General features: G+C 36.3%; 1 protein-coding gene across 51 annotated transcripts in view; it reads left to right on the plus strand.

Moving 5' to 3' along the window:
* Positions 1-17,087, plus strand: part of plce1 (phospholipase C, epsilon 1) — a 159,939-nt gene that overhangs the window by 116,618 nt on the left and 26,234 nt on the right. For 26 of the 51 annotated variants that reach the window (XR_012387665.1, XR_012387660.1, XR_012387666.1 and 23 more), the window contains 13 exons: positions 385-570; positions 648-765; positions 1,670-1,853; positions 3,970-4,092; positions 5,520-5,656; positions 5,742-5,980; positions 7,879-7,940; positions 9,062-9,227; positions 9,379-9,486; positions 9,706-9,822; positions 9,932-10,090; positions 12,439-12,568; positions 12,785-12,826. Coding sequence is in view for 35 of the 51 variants with exons in the window: in XM_021480151.2 (XP_021335826.1) it covers positions 385-570; positions 648-765; positions 1,670-1,853; positions 3,970-4,092; positions 5,520-5,656; positions 5,742-5,980; positions 7,879-7,940; positions 9,062-9,227; positions 9,379-9,486; positions 9,706-9,822; positions 9,932-10,090; positions 12,439-12,568; positions 12,785-12,826 (1,771 nt within the window). In the remaining 16 variants the exon portion in view is untranslated. 51 annotated transcript variants of the gene reach the window in all.

The raw sequence follows: 17,087 nt of genomic DNA on the forward strand, positions 1-17,087 counted from the left end.
ATTCACTCAATGTTCACTCATCTTCAGTCATGGTCAGTCCCACACACACCTGCAGTCTGCTAGTGTTTGAAGGGAAAGGCGCGACACATCATATTTAATATTGTTTTGTGTTGATGTCGATACGGGCAGGCAAAAATCCAGACAAACAACGAATCATTTAATCTCTAAGTTAAATATTTTATTTTAAAAAATTGTGTTTTTAAACTAGGTGCACTTTTGCTTTTAAACATCTGCTGGATGATTTCATTCACTTGGAGCTGTGTTATACACTGCATGGATGGTCATTTTCAAAAACCCATAATAGGGGCTCTTTAAAGATGGCTTTTATATATTGTTGTAAAACATAATATATTGTAATATATTGTTTTTTTGTTTTTTTTTTAGGAGGATGGTAGATTTGAAGGACCTACACTGGCTCATGCTATCGAGCTGTTCGGAGGGAGACGCTGGAATATGGGAACTAGCGGCCCTGGATCCGCCAGCAGAGGTGCAGAGAAGAACTCGGCTCAGAAGAACAGTCCACTGGGCATCAACTCCAATGTCAAAAAAAAGAAAAAGGCCTTAGTCAGGGTGAGTAGAGAAGCACCGCGAGGCAACAGTGTGTTTTTTTTTTTTCTCGCTGGGTTACATCACTGTTGTGTCCACAGGGGGACAGTGGCGATGGAACTGATGATGAGATGACCGCACGCAAGACCAGGAGTTGCAAAGAGACTTTGGGGAGGAGAGAGTCAGATGCTCTGGAAAATGTTGAGCAGGAAGAGGCTGGTAAGATTTTGTGTTGCTGATTTTTCTGTCATCGTTTTTGAAGATTGCTGAGAATGGCATCTATTCCAGCTAAATTACCAGCAGTTTTCTAGAAGACTTTAGTGTGTAAATAAGTGATTTTGGGATGTTTTAAAGGGTTAGTTCATTTAAAAATCTGTCGGGACACAAATAACAATATTTTAGATTAAATCTGAGAGCTCTTTCATAATACATACACATCTATGGTCCTGAGATGTTCAGAAAACATTGTCAAAACAACTGTAATCGTACGAAGCTCCAAAATCAACTGTAAATTTGACTCATCAGGGTGTAAATTTACTATGTACATCAGGGGTGGCCAATCCTGTTTCTGGAGATCTACCTTCATGCAGATTTCAGTTGCAACCCTTATCAAACACACCTGTCTGTAATTATCAAGTGGATTTCAGGTCCTAATTAATTGGTTCAGGTGGGTTTGATCAGGGTAGGAGCTAAACTGTACAGGAAGGTAGATCTCCAGGAACAGGATTGAGCACCCTTGATCTACATGACTTTGTATTGCCATCAGAGTCAGCAGTGCAACACACAAGCATTGAATTACCTGTAGTAAATACACATTCTGATCTGATGGAGAAGACAAAGGCAAACAAAGTTGTTTTTACTGTTATTTAAGCACACTAAGTGTTTTTAGAGCTTCGTATGATTGTCAGAAGGAATGTTTTGACTTTGAACGTCTCTGGACCTTTGCTGGATATGGAGAATGAGAGCGCTCTTGGATGTCATCTAAAATATCTCAATTTGTGTTCTGACGATGTTTGAAGGTCTCGAGATATTGGAATGACTTGCAGGTGAATATTTATTAACAGAGTTTTCAGTTTTATGTGAACTAACCCTTTAAGAGTTGCATGTTTGAATGTCTCCATAGAGGACTGCAGTACCTTTAGCCAACCTGGACCATTTTCCTTATCCAACAACAAAGGCCAGTCTCCGGGATCCTCCTCGTCCTCCTCCACCTCTTCTTCTGTTGCCTCCTTTTGCACAAACTCCTCCACCCCTACACGTCCACATTCCTCCCCAATCCTCCCCACAAACCTCAAGAGTCAGCCAGGGTAAGACCACTTACACTTCAGAAAAACTAATCACTGAGTTTAATTCTTTTATGGATTATTTAGATCCTTTATTTTTCTGATGTTTGTTCGCAAAAATTGATGCAAACAGAAAAATGCAGTTAAGTCAGTATTTAACCTTGTTTTACTTCTGCCACATTTCTTGAAAATATATATTGATATTGACTCTGGTTTCTCCCACAATTCAAAGACTTGCGCTATAGGTGAATTCAATAAACTAAATTGGCCTTAGCGAATGTGTGTGTGTGTGTGTGTGTGTGTGTGTGTGTGTGTGTGTGTGTGTGTGTATCAGTGTGAGAGTGTATGGGGGTTTCCCAGTACTGGGTTGCAGCTGGAAGGGCATCCACTGTGTAAAACATATGCTACATTAGTTGGCAGTTCATTCTGCTGTGGCGACCCCTGATAAATAAAGGACTAAGTTGAAGGAGAATGAATATATTGAAGGTGACGCGGTGGTGCAGTAAGTAGTGCTGTCACCTCACAGCAAGAAGGTCGCTGGTTCGAGCCTCGGCTGTGTCAGTTGGCATTTCTGTGTGGAGTTTGCATGTCCTCCCCGTGTTCGTGTGGGTTTCTTCCGTGTCCTCCGGTGGACAAGCATTTTAGGTGAATTGAGTAAGCTAAAGTTGTCCATTGTGTGTATGAGTGTGAATGAGTGCGTATGAGAGTGTTTCCCAATGATGGGTTGCAGCTGGAAGGGCATCCACTGCGTAAATCATATGCTGGCTAAGTTGGCCACCCCAGAATAATAAAGGGACTAAGCTGAAAAAGAAAACCAAAGAATGAATGAATATATTGATATTAAAGAATTAAATATTGAATAAAATAAAAAGGGATTTTATTTTCCATCAAAATTGAAAGAAATTTTAAAAGAAAACGAGTGTTTGAGGGCTAAGAGATCACAAAGTTCACCATAAAATATACATTTTAAAATCATATATTTACTCATGTTGTTTCACACCCATAAAGCTTTCATGATTCATCTTTACAGCACAAATGAAGATCATTTTAATAGTGTGTATCCATCCACTTAAGCTTTAAAAAGACGTTAAAACTAATTCAGAAGCTGCGTCCTAAATCGCATGTGTATGCACTATTCTATGCCATTTTGTAGTAGGCCTGTAAGTTGTGTGTTCACACTGAAAACTCTAAAAATAATAAGTGCACTTTAATTACCCGGATGATGCCCGTATTCAGCCGTTAAAATGAATTGTGTAATGTTGGAAACTTCACGCACTCAACGATTGCAGTTTTGCTCACGTAGTGGAAGGGAGCGGAGCTATCGGGCGCACATGTTGGATAACTTTATTTATTTTGGATTGTGAAAGAAAAATTCTCCTACGGGAGTGATTATAGCGCCTCCCGATGGTGAATGCGGTTATACTCACGGCAGGTATTGTTTGATAGTTTGATGGTCGTTTATTTCACTGATTTGGCAAACGTCAAACGTCATCATGGAAACGGCTTGAATTTCCGCTTAGTAAAAAAAACATTCGTATGCCATTTGGCACAACACTACACACATATACTATGCTGTTGAGTGTGTAAGTGCATAAGTACATAGTGCATGAGTGTATAGTGTGCCATTTGAGACGCGGCTAGAGACTTTGATTAAGGCATTTTTTCATAAAAATTGCTGTTTTGTATATTAATATTGATCATCACACAAACATCTATGGACCTCTTTAAAAATATGTTCCTATTTATTTACAGTTTATTAGGTACAGTAAAATGCATTCAATTAATTATGTTAAATGTATTTCATAAAGGGGTGAAAAAATATGACTTTAATTTCTCAAATCCAAATATTGTCATTTAGAGCTTTTTACAAATGATAATTGTTCACAATAACAAATGTTTTATAATTGAAAATGAACCTTTGATTTTGAACATCAGTAGTGTACAGAATAAAAAAAAAAGGTTTTACTCAAACTCATAAATCTATAGACACTAGGATATTTTGAGTGGACTCTTAATTTGGCATGTCTTAAATTGACAGGAAAGAACAAATCCATTTGGTCAAGAATAAATTGAATTGCTTGTCTTGATGCATGTGCTAAAAGCATTTTCTAAATTTTTTATTATGTTTGTTTTATTTCAGGGCCTGGAGCAGTCGAAGCTGGCACGGTCGAGGGAAAGGCTGCTTCAGAGGTTTCCAGGACCTCATGATCTCCGACAGCATCATGAGCTTTGTCGAATTTGTGGAGCTCTTCAAATCTTTTAGGTAGAACACACATTCGTCGTAAATTAAATTAAATGAACTGCTTGTATTTTAAATCAGGCAAATCTCGAAGTTGCTAAAAAACACTAATAAACACAATACTATTTACACACACATGCACCTATTTATTTAACAACATACTGTACTTAATTTACATTTTAGTTTGCACATAATATAGCTTTACAGTGTACATAGCGGGAGAGTCTGCGTGTCAGTGTGTGAGACTAGGTCCAGTAACTGTGCGTGCAGGCTCAAAAATGGGGTATATGCCGAAGCATGCTAATAGGACTTTTAATTTGCCTGTAACCTGGGTTAAGCGCTTCCGACGAATTGAATGCCAATGCAAAATCCGCTGCGTTTAAGGTCTGTTTTCTTTAATAATCAGCGATCTCCACTGGCTGAGTGATATCCGATATAAAGTGGGTCTCAGATTGTACAAGAAGCACTGCATTAAATTACATTTCCCCCGCCATATCTTTATAATATGAGCATTTATTTTACCCCGGTATATTCAATGGAGCTTCTGCGTTAGCCAGCCGATTCTGACAGGCGCGTGCGAGTAAACAGCTTTTTGTCTCGTTTTACGCTTGAGCAACCAAATAAATGCTAAAGTTTATTTAACTGAATGTATTTTAATGACATTACAACATCGATGCTGTATAAGGAACCGTATAAAATGGGAAAAAGTTCACAATAATAACAGGTCACCGGAAGTGTATCAGCATGGGAACAGCACTGGCTCGGCATATACCCTATAGCAAGGTTAAATAAATTAAAGTTCTAAGTGGGCAGCGCGATTGTCCACAGCAAGAAGGTCGCTGGTTTAAGCCTCGGCTGGGTCAGTTGGCGTTTCTGTGTGGAGTTTGCATGTTCTCCGCATGTTCGTTTTGTTTTATCCAGATGAATTGGGAAAGATAAAATTGTTCGTAGTGAATGAGTGTGTATGGATGTTTTCCAGTGTTGGGCTGCGGCTGGAAGGGCATTCGCTGCATAAAAAAATATGCTGGATAAGTTGGCGGTTCTTTCCACTGTGGCGACCCCAGATTAATAGAGGGACTGAGCCAAAAAGAAAATGAATAAATGAATTATTCGGCACAAACAGTTCATAAAGTTTATTTATTAATTACTTTCAATTTTTAGTTTGGTCAGAAGTCAAATTTTAAACAATCTTATTATTTCCTGGATTTTTGTATCCCCATAGGGCCTAAATTTATGCAAATTTTCCCCAATTTTGTGTCCCTATTGCTTCTCAAACCCATTTTTATTCTCTTTTTACTTCTTATTTTCTTATTGTTATTTTTTCATATTACTTTATTATGTGCGTTTTAGGACTGTGGAAACCTCCAAATAAATTCCTTACATAAGTAAACATACCTGGCAATAAAGCTCTTTCTGATGCTGATTCTGAAAATGTCTGCTTGTGTCTCCAGCATTCGCAGTCGTAAGGATCTGAAGGAACTATTCGACACCTACGCCGTGCCCTGCAGTCGCTCTGGCCCTGAGTCTGTCCCCCTCTACACCACACTTAGGATTGACGACAAGCTAACCGGACTGCAGCCAGATCTGGGTGAGCATGTGCGAATAATACGATCATTTTCAGCCCAGTGTAGCTTTGTAATCTAGACCGATTTACAAAAATGGTCTCTCTACAGATCTCCTCACTCGCAACGGCTCTGACCTGGGCCTTTTCATTCGCACCCGCCAGCAAATGTCTGAAAACCAGAAGCAGATTTCAGACGCCATCGCAGCTGCCAGTATTGTGACCAATGGCACTGGAGTGGAGAATTCATCGCTGGGTGTGCTGGGACTGGCCATCTCGCAGCTCAATGATTTCTTGGTCAACTGTCAGAGAGAACATCTGAGCTATGATGAGATCCTCAGCATCATACAGGTGAGGGGGAAAAGAGCTCTCTGAACGCAAGGCTTATACTGTAGATTGCACTGATCAAATCTATAAACGTCGATTTACATTTATATTGGGCTACAGAAAAGCAGTTTTCATTTTTTAAAAGCATTTTAAGATATTATTATATTATTATTATTAGCTTCTTTAAGTAACATTGATTGTCTACAAAACAAACCATCATTATAGAATGATTTGCCTAATTACCCTAATAACCCAGTTAAGCCTTTAAATGTCACTTTAAGCTAAATACAAGTACCTTGAAAAATATCTAGTCAAACATTATTTACTGTCATCACGGCAAAGATAAAAATAAATCAGTTATTAGAGATGAGTTATTAAAACTATTGTGTTTAGAAATGTGTTGAAAAACCCAGCGCAATCAATTTTCACCAACATATAATCCAATCCACCATTTGTCCAGTTTTCAGTCAGAAATTTACGAAGAAAACGTGACGCGCTCTTAATCATACTCTTCATTTAAAAACTATTTAAGCCTCACGCAGCTGAAATTAAAAATGTCATCATTACGCCATCGCCAGGGAAAGTAAATAAAAGGACTATTCTAATGCACAGATTGCACTGTTATTCCTGTACAAAGTTCTTGTTCTTGTTCCTGTTGTACAATAAGTCTTATTTTTTAATGATATATTATTGCTTGTTTTTTTTTTTTGGAGAAATGGTATATAGTTAATAAAAATGGATTAGGAAGAGGATATAATAAAAATAAATTAGATATTTTTATGTTTTAAAATAACCTCATCCTGCTCACCAAGGCTGTTTATCACATAGATTTCATTTAAAAAAATACAGTACAAATTGTACAATTGTGAAATGTTATAGCACTATTAAATAACTCAAGTTAAAACATTGGCAGTGTTGTCTAAAAATGAACATAAGCATACCCAAAACATGCTTTTTGTTATTTTGACTGGTTATTTTATGCTTAAAAATTGATAATTATATTTAGTTGTACTCATTTATAGAGTTGTAGGTAACCACATTGATCATTTAGTGAGATACAAACCAGCTAATACTCAAAACAAACCTTTTTATTTTACCACCAATCATCATTTTTTAGGACCTGCATTACATTGTGTCATTTAAAAGTAGTATAACATATTGTAGTTTAACATCATTCATTCATTCATTCATTTTCTTTTCGGCTTAGTCCCTTTTTTTAATCTGGGGTCGCCACAGCAAAATGAACCGCCAACTTATCCAGCTTATGTTTTAAATACATCACTGGGAAACATCTACACACTCTCATTCACACATATACACTACGGTCAATTTTTAGCATAGCCAATTCACCTGTACCGCATGTCTTTGGACTTGTGGGGAAACCGGAGCACCCGGAGGAAACCCACATAAACACGGGGAGAACATGCAAACTCCACACAGAAATGCCAACTGACCCAGTCGAGGCTCGAACCAGCGACCTTCTTGCTGTAAGGCGAACGTGCTATCCACTGCACCACTGCGTTGCCTAGTATAACATCGTATAAGAAAAAACATACACATTTTGTCTGCCTAAAACTTTCAGTCTGTCTCTTGTCTTGTCTAACTGTTTTAAACCTTGTAAGACATGTCATTCTGTATTAAGTCCATTTCTTTTTAATGTTATGTATATTAAACCTTTTATTGTCAAAAAGGAAAATAGTTTCAGAGCTCTGTAAAGGGTCTGGCATGGTTTTAAAGGTATCAGCGGTGGGTCATTATTTACCGTTAACAACACTGACAATTGATTTCTCCTTTATTAAGAACAAGAGTCGCTGACTGACAGCTCGATATTAACATCTCACCAGCTCTTAAATCAGCACGAGATGTCTAATGATATGCATGCCAATGTAATAACTTTTAATTTGTTTTCTTTGTTTCTGTAGAAATTTGAGCCTTCTTCAAACATGCGTCAGATGGGGTGGATGTCGTTTGAAGGATTCGCCAGGTTTGCTTTTATTAAACGTATTTGACAGTATAACGTGGAGCAGCACTTTCAGAAACACAATACTTTGGCATATCTCGATAATCTACTCGCTTTATGTAATCTCTGCTGCATGACCTAAAGTTAATGGTCACATTTACAATAAGGTTTCATTACCTAATGTGTTTACTAATATGAAATAATTATGAACAACACTTGAACAGCATTTATTAATATCAACACATCTAAATTCACACTTGTTGACATTAGTTAATGCGTTATGCATGAACGTGAACTAACAATGAACAACTGTATTTTCATTAAATTACATGTTAAATAACAATAATTGCATTAAATACCAATAAATACATGTTAAATAACAATAAATACATGTTAAATAACAATAATTACATGTTAAATAACAATAATTACATGTTAAATAACAATAATTACATGTTAAATAACAATAATTACATGTTAAATAACAATAATTACATTAACAATAATTACATGTTAAATAATAATAAATACATGTTAAATAACAATAATTACATGTTAAACAACAATTACATTAAATAACAATAAATGCATGTTAAACAACAATAATTACATGTTAAAAAACAATAATTACATATTAAATAACAACAATTACATGGTAAATAACAATAATTACATGTGAATTATCAATAAATACATGTTAAATAACAATAATTACATTAAATAATAATTAATACACGTTAAATACAATTAATTACATGTTAAATATCATTAATTACGTTATATAAAATTAATTACATGTTAAATAACATTAATTATGTTATATAAAATTAATTACATGTTAAATAACATTAATTACATCTTAAAAAACAATACATACATGTAAAATTACATCTTAAAAAACAATACATACATGTTAATAATAATAATTACATGTTAAATAACAACAATTATGTTAAATAACAATAATTACATGTTAAATAACATTAATTACATGTTAAATACCAATAATTACATGTTAAATAGCATTAAACAACATGAACAAATACTGAAATAAATATCTTGCTCATTGTTTGTTCATGTTAGTAAATGCATTAACTAATACAACCTCATTGTATAGTGTTACCAAGTTAATATGTCTCTCCAAGGTTTCTAATGGACAAGGACAACTTTGCCTCCAAAAATGAGGAGTCTCAAGTGAACCTGGATGAGCTCCAGCATCCGCTGTCTTACTATTACATCGAGTCCTCTCATAACACATACCTGACGGGGCATCAGCTGAAGGGAGAGTCTTCAGTCGAGCTCTACAGCCAGGTACATCTGCAGCACATCTCTGTTTATCCTGAACCCGATCCGAAGTCAAATCCACAGCCATTCACAATACTCTCCATAAATATATCTCCTTTCACATGCCGTACTGTAGAAGTGAATGCAGAGCTCGTGTGTTTTATGGCGTCTGTCGCAGGTGTTGCTGCAGGGTTGTCGCAGCGTTGAGTTGGACTGCTGGGATGGGGATGACGGCATGCCTGTTATTTACCATGGACATACTCTTACCACTAAGATTCCTTTCAAGGTCTGTTTAGAAACCAAGACTTCTGTTGATTTTATGTGTTAAGCCTGGACCTCATGATAAAAAAATTCATAATGCGATATAAGACATCTCGTATCCTTAGAATAATATACATATATCATGTTTCTGTCAGTTCAATCAATTATTAGTTTAAAAATATATGACCACATACAGCGGGGAAAATAAGTATTGAACATGTGAAAATGCTCTTGTGTCCTGTAGGATGTTGTAGAGGCCATCAACCGTGCAGCATTTGTGAACTCAGAGATGCCTGTGATTCTGTCCATTGAAAACCACTGCTCCTTACCACAGCAGCGCAAAATGGCTGAGATTTTTAAGGTACATGTCTGCAACCTAAATCAGAATTAATTAGTCCATTAGTTCCTGCTCATTTAAAGAGTCTGTTTCCAGTAGAAGGTGAATGTGTTTTGTGTGTTTTGCTCTTTAGATGGTGTTTGGTGAGAAGCTGGTGACCAAGTTTCTGTTTGAAAGTGATTTCGCGGACGAGCCTTTGCTTCCGTCTCCCCTTCAGCTCCGGGGGAAAATCCTCCTGAAGAATAAAAAGTTAAAAGCTCACCAGGCTCCTGTTGACATTCTCAAACAAAAGGTAAATTAGCCACGAACTGATCTTAAAAGGATGGTTCACCCAAAGTTTTTCAGTATTTATTTGTTCAGAAATTTGAGTTTCATTTTTGTTTTGAACACAAATGAAGATATTGTAAATAATCTTGCAACCAGTAACTGTTGACATCTGTTGTAGGAAAATAAAATATTAGAAAACCGCAGGCTTCCGCTTTTCAACAATATTCAAAATATCTTCTTTTGTGTTAAACAGAAGCAATAAGAGTAAATGACACAATTTGTATTTGTGGGTAAACTCTAATTTTAAGACTATTTGGTTATTATAGTTATCTTGCCCATTGTATTTATACCAAACCTTTCCTGAATGAAGTAACTAGTTTCCTTGGTTGTGTTACTTGTTTTGTTTTGCTTGTTTGCTGCCTATTGTTTTTATCTATTGTAATGTCCGTTATATCTATTGTTATGTCAGTGATTGTTATCTCTAGCTGCTTTGTGTTTTAAAAAAAAAGTTCTTGCTTCAACTATTATACCTCTTGGCCTTTCCGTAATGTACATCACTTTGGATCAATTGGTAGTTGTATGAAAGTGCTTTATAAATAAAGAGAAAGGAAGGAAAGAATGAAAGGATGGTAAGAAAAAAAGAAAAGAAAGGAAAGATGGTAAAAAAAGAATGAATGGAAAAAAGAAAGGAAGGATGGACTGAAAAAACAAAGGAACGATGGAAAGAAAGGTTGAAAAGAAAGGAAGGAAGGCTGTTAAGAAAGAAAGGAGGGGTTGTGAGGAAGGAAGGATGGAAAAAAGGATAAGAAAAGAAAGGAAAGATTGTAAAAAAATAAGATGTAAGAAAGGAAGGAAAGATTGAAACAAAGGAAGGATGGAAAGAAAGAACGCAGGGGTAATAAGAAAGGAAATATGTAAGAAAGGAAGTAAGGACTGTAAGAAAGGAAGAATGGAAAGAAAGGAAACAAGGGTGATAGGAAAGGAAATATCTAAGATAGGAAGGAAGGATTGTGAAAAAGGAAGGATAGACAGGAATGAATGAAAGGAAGGAAGAAAGGACTTAAGGATTATAAGAAAGGAAGGATGGAAAGGAAGGAAGAGTGGTGAGAGGAAAAAAGGGATGGTAAAGAAGGAAGGATGGGTGGTAAGAAAGATGGGAAGGAAGAATAGTAAGAAAGCAAATATGTAAGAAAGGAAGGAAGGATTGTAAGAAAGCAAGGATAGAAAGAAAGGAAGGATGGTAACAAATGAAGAACGGAAGGGAGGGTGTAAGAAAGATAGGAAGGAAGGATGTTAAGAAAAAGAATGAAAGAAACGATGGCATGAAAGAGAGGAAGGAATAAAGGAAGAATGGAATAGAAAGGAGGGATGCATGGAAAGAAAAAGGACGGATGTAAAGAAAGAAACAAGGATGGACGGATGGATGGAAAAGTAAGGGAAGGAATGAAAGGGAAAAAAGGATGGATGGATGGATGGATGAATGAATGGAAAGGGAGGATGGAAAGAAAGGAAGGTTGCACAGAAAGAAACAAGGATGAAAGGAAGGAAGGATGAAAAAAGGAAGGGAAGATAGAGGAAAGGAAGGAAAAACGTACATCAGTCAGACAATATATTTGTAAGTTGCACATTTGTCTGCATGCAGTATTTCCATTGTCATGCAGAATGAACAGTGATGCAGCAAACTGAAGGCGACCGCAGTCATCATCACATCAAGACTATAAAGAGCTTTATTATTTTAAAGCACGTCTTTATTATTCTGTTGTAACTGGAACAAAACAAATAGAACTTTAGTGAAAATGCATTCAACTTCATTTGATTCTTTCATTTTAATGAATGAATTAAAAACAGAATAGACTAAAGATGAATGATTAAAATCTATATCGTCCTAGCATTCACACCAGGTTTTTATATATAAACTGGATACAGTATTGCTAGATCAATACTTGGAGGATCTTTTATGCCATTGTTAAACTGCCTGGCCAAGCTGTTGCATTGTGTTAAAGCATTAGGCTTGTATACATATAAGTGTGAGTTTCCATAACAGTGCTTTAAATTTGTCAGCTCTGATTTTCCTCCAAGAAAAAGCTGCAGAATGCATTTAAACATGTGTCCTGTGCTGAGCTGAAAGTACTCGTCTCATTTCAGAAAGCCAAATCAAATTTAATAAATATTTAATAAGCTCGCAAATGGTGGAGAAAGTGTGGACATGTTTGAATGAGAGACTTTCCAGTGCTGCAGAAATCTGCTCTGCTTCAGTGTGCTTCTGACTAACTGTTAAACATTTTTACTATCAACAAAGCTGTCCATGAAGCATCCATCTAACAAATCAAGTCAAGTTTCAGACCTAACTGTTAACTTTTCCCATTTCAAAAGGCGCATCAGCTTGCCCACATGCAGGCTCAGGCCAACAACGGCACAGTCAGCACAACGCCACTGGGAAACAATGATGAAGAGGAGGAGGAGGAAGACGAGTACGATTACGATTACGAGTCGCTGTCTGACGGTAAGCATACTTTGCATAGCTTATGCCATCATGGCCTTTATTTCAACCTAAATGGACAGCAGTTATTAAAACATGCAGTGGAATGTTCTGTCCTGTTCACTAACCCTCTCACGGTCTTTTCTCACGATGGCACCTTCACTCTGTAGCGTGATGTCCTTTTTCCACTCCCCCTTCTTTCTTTCATTCTCTTTCCTCTTCTTTTATCCCTTTTCTTAGCTGATGTCCTCAATGCTTCCACAGCCTCTTATGGCCAGGAAGGTAAACACACTGTGTGTGAGAATATGTGGGCAGTTGACAAGCTGACATGTTTAAAATGTAAGGTTAAAATTTAGCATTTGGGGAAATTTAAATGTCTTTGCATTTGCAAGATATTAAATTAACAAGTCATTTATCAAATAATTGCATATTTTAGTGACAAAAATAGTAGTAAAATTAACATGTTTGCCCTTTGTTTAAACGTACTGATGCGCTGTTGTAGATTTTCTAAACATGTTGGGTTTTGCTTGGAGAACAATTTGCTTGGTGAAATGTTTCATTTGTTATAACATGCTGATTTAAAAATGCACAGGAGAATAATCGTTAATCATTTATAAAGGATAACTAATTAAATATGAATACATTTATTTTTATATATTTAAGTGTGTACTTTATTTTCTTTGAGCTATTATTATTATTATTATTATTATTTCTATGTGATATTTTTTGCATAGTGAAATAAAACCCACTGTACGTGAGGATTTTTTGCAAATATCTAATATAATATAAGTAGTGTCAAAAAAATTAAATAAATATTAACTATTAAAAAAAATAAAGTTAAATATTTTTGTCAGTTAAAAACTTTAACGTAGTATATTTTTTTCCTAGTGTTTCCTCATCTTGCTTTAAAGGTGCAGTAGGTGATCTGCCAAAATGCTAACCGCTCAGCATATTATCTTTGGACGGCAGGGGGGGACTGTGTTTCAAAGCCACGCCTCCTAAAATCGTGAAACGTGCACAACATGACACGACAGCAGACAACCCACTAGTTCATGTCATTCGCCAGTTAGAAATGTAGTTAGTGCTTGGCCGGCAGCGTGCAGGAATTACACTTATTACTAAACCACACTTACATGCTATTACAGAGCGAATATTCAGAGTAGCATGGTAAACAGTATAAGGAGGCTGTCACTGATCAAAAATTACCCAATGTGAATATAAAAGTAACTTCAGCTCGGAATAGCGCTATTTACTGATGTTTTGTTGTTGAACTAAATAAAAATCTACATTATCGATGCTGTTAAAAGTCCATTATGAAACTGAAAATACTCCTGAATTTGTAAACACTGAAACTGATAATACTACATTAATCTTTCACCGGGAGATTTCAGTGGCTGAACAACACTTTAGTGCATATAACCCATTCGTAACAGCAAAGTCTACATCAGCTTTGCATGAATAAAATAGTTTTAAAACAGAACATTACCTGTCTAACAGAAATACTTCAGCCATGGTGTTGTCCTTTCTCCAGCGTGCAAAACTAACTTCAATATTGATTCCAAATCTTAACAAGTTTCAATTAAGCCTTTGATTTTACCGCGACCGTGATTGTCTTGTGTGCATGTGACGTGAACACGCGGTGTTCATGCAGGCGTGCACGCGCTAATGGCAGATATGCATAAACAGAGATGCGCAAAAGCCCAAATCTACATTTGTTGACAGACAGTTTGAGCTACTTATCGGAATTATGAGAGATGTCGGCCCGACAATATTTAATTGGATGAACATTTTTTAGTTTTATGTCTTACCCAAAACATCAAAATACATATAAACACATTTAGATCATTTACTGTAATCATTCCTATTGGACTGTGAGGAGACTTTCAACCAGCACAACAACAAATGTTTTAGAAGACAATCACCTACTGCACCTTTAACTTTGTCATTAAAGGTGCTGCATGTAAGTTTTTAACTCTTTTAAAGCATAAAGTACCATGTTTGCAGAAATGTAAGAAACATTCTGAGTAAACATGCTTATTTGTCTGAAAATCAATGCTAAAGTCAGTTTTTCTCCTTTGAAATTGTGCAATCTGTGTCAGAATGTCTGGCTTAGTTTTGGTCTCTATGACCAGCCCACTGGCCTTTTAGCCAAAGCACTCCGGGTTGCCTTCATGGAAAAAGTACCGTATTTCATTTCAGTCTCGAAGACTGCTACAGTGTATGCAGGTAGAGCTGAAAACACAAACTCTAAAGTACAGCTTTCAAAATGAGTTCTAAAAATACACAAGGTGGTATTTAATTAGCAAATAGTATTAATATTACAAACGTAAACATTAGCTGAGCAGCATTCATTTTAACAGCATGTCCTAACAACATGCAACGCAACAAGATTCCAATGACAAGTAATTTGACTGTCTGCACCAGAGGCAATACGACAGAAACTTTTAACTACCAGAAGCACAGAATAGCGCACTCACTGCACTTCAACAAAATGGTAAAAATTTGAATCTAAACTTTAATATAAGTACATGCAGAGCACTTTTATTTTCAAAATCTGAGAAAAAACGTAAAATGGCATTCAAACTCACATCAGTAGCATTTAACACAGAAAAAAGCACAGTAGTTCATTCAGTTGCAGGAAATAGAAGCTGTTTCTAAAACGGAAGTTTCAGGTGAAGATTTGGACAAAAACTCCTTTAACATGGAAAAGAGTCATGTGTTGTTTGTAGTTGAGATGTAGGCTCCAGTCTAGTACGTTAGCTCATGTTGTCAATCTGGCAACCTGGGTTTGCGTGGAGTCGTCAGAGGAGGGGTCGGGTGAAAAAGTGTTTTGAATATTAACTGCAATACCTAGTTCAACCACTAGGTGTTGATCTTACATACTGCACCTTTACAACAAATTTGTACATCACTTTTGGCCACTACTGTATATTGGTACAGTTTCTTACCACAGTTAAATTTCAGTAGATATTGTATGCTCATTAACTGACCTTTTTTATTTACATACATGTCATCATGTCAACTGCCCATGTTATAAAGTGTGCCGTGATGTCCATTTGTCATTCCAACTGCTGAACGTTGCCATTTTCTCCAGTGTGACTGCTTGCAGAATCATTTCTGAGATTCATCAGGTGTGTGCTGTCTGCTCTGCCATGAATAAGTCTGTTTTTTTAGTATTAAGATGGGTGGTACAGTGTGTAAAAACACAACAACCCATTTTTGCTTTCACTTTGGCTTGGTGTTTTGAAAGTGGCTCGACCTTGCTTGCGGCACTGGCTCATCGGTGGGGGAAAAACAAAGCCATCTGGTTTCTCAGGCCCTGCTTTGCTCTCTGTTAAAAGAGACTTTGTTCTTTCCCATATGGATTTCCCCAGAGACACAGCTATGAGTTTGTGCAGTCAGGGGGAATGTTGGGCATTTACTCATCCCGCTTTCATAAGCCGATATGCATTTGCCACCATCCATTTTAGGTAAATGTTAAAAGTCATACAGGATTTGTGGAAGGTAATACTCAGAGCTCTAATCGCTTTGTGTGGCATCATATAATTACATTCAGACAGCATCTGACAGTGTCTGTGGGTATATTGACTTTTCTTGTGAAGGTCAGCTATAATAAAATTGTCTAAAGTCAAAAAGTTACTATGAAATCCAAATTCTCATCATTATCAAAAACAAGTGTGCTCGTACTTGAGACACTTGTTCAGTTTTCTTGTCTGATATGTAGGGATGCAACGTAATGGATATCGATAACCAATAACTCTTCAGAATTGGAAGCTGATAACCAATATATCTATCTATATCTATATCTATATCAATATCATCTATCTATCTATCTATCTATCTATCTATCTATCTATCTATCTATCTATCTATCTATCTGTCTGTCTGTCTGTCTGTCTGTCTGTCTGTCTGTCTGTCTGTCTGTCTGTCTGTCTGTCTATCTATATATATATATATATATATATATATATATATATATATATATATATATATATATATATATGAGCAATATCACACTCGTAGCAGTGCGATATGGCTGTATATCAGCACTAATGGGAGGCGTGCGTTGCGGCCGAGTGCCTTAGTGCTCATATACAGCCATATCGCACTGCTATGAGTGTGATATTGTGTTTATACAACAGTTTGACGTCGAAATTGTGTATATAAAAACAAAATCAAACATGGAGAGTCTCAAAAACCCTTTTGTATGAGGAACTACTTTCTTCCGCATTGGATTAAAATCATAAGCTGACAGTTAAACAGCTGAGCGAGCATCTTTTAAACTTCGGATCTGTAGTGTCTGCTTATTGCTGGCTGTATATGGGCGGAGTAATACACAAAGGGTAAAGAGGCTGTATGATATTACTTAAATATATCACGGCTATCAGCCAGAACTGATCAGAACTGATCTAATGAACTGAACAGCCTACTCAAAGCAAAAAAGCAGTCATTTAAGAATTGCAAGGTGATTATATAGACCTATAGTCACAATTTCACGTAAATCAGCATGCCAAAAATAAATATATTTTATATTTTAAATAAA

The sequence above is a fragment of the Danio rerio genome, chromosome 12, assembly GCF_049306965.1.
Source record: "Danio rerio strain Tuebingen ecotype United States chromosome 12, GRCz12tu, whole genome shotgun sequence".
NCBI lineage: Eukaryota > Metazoa > Chordata > Actinopteri > Cypriniformes > Danionidae > Danio > Danio rerio.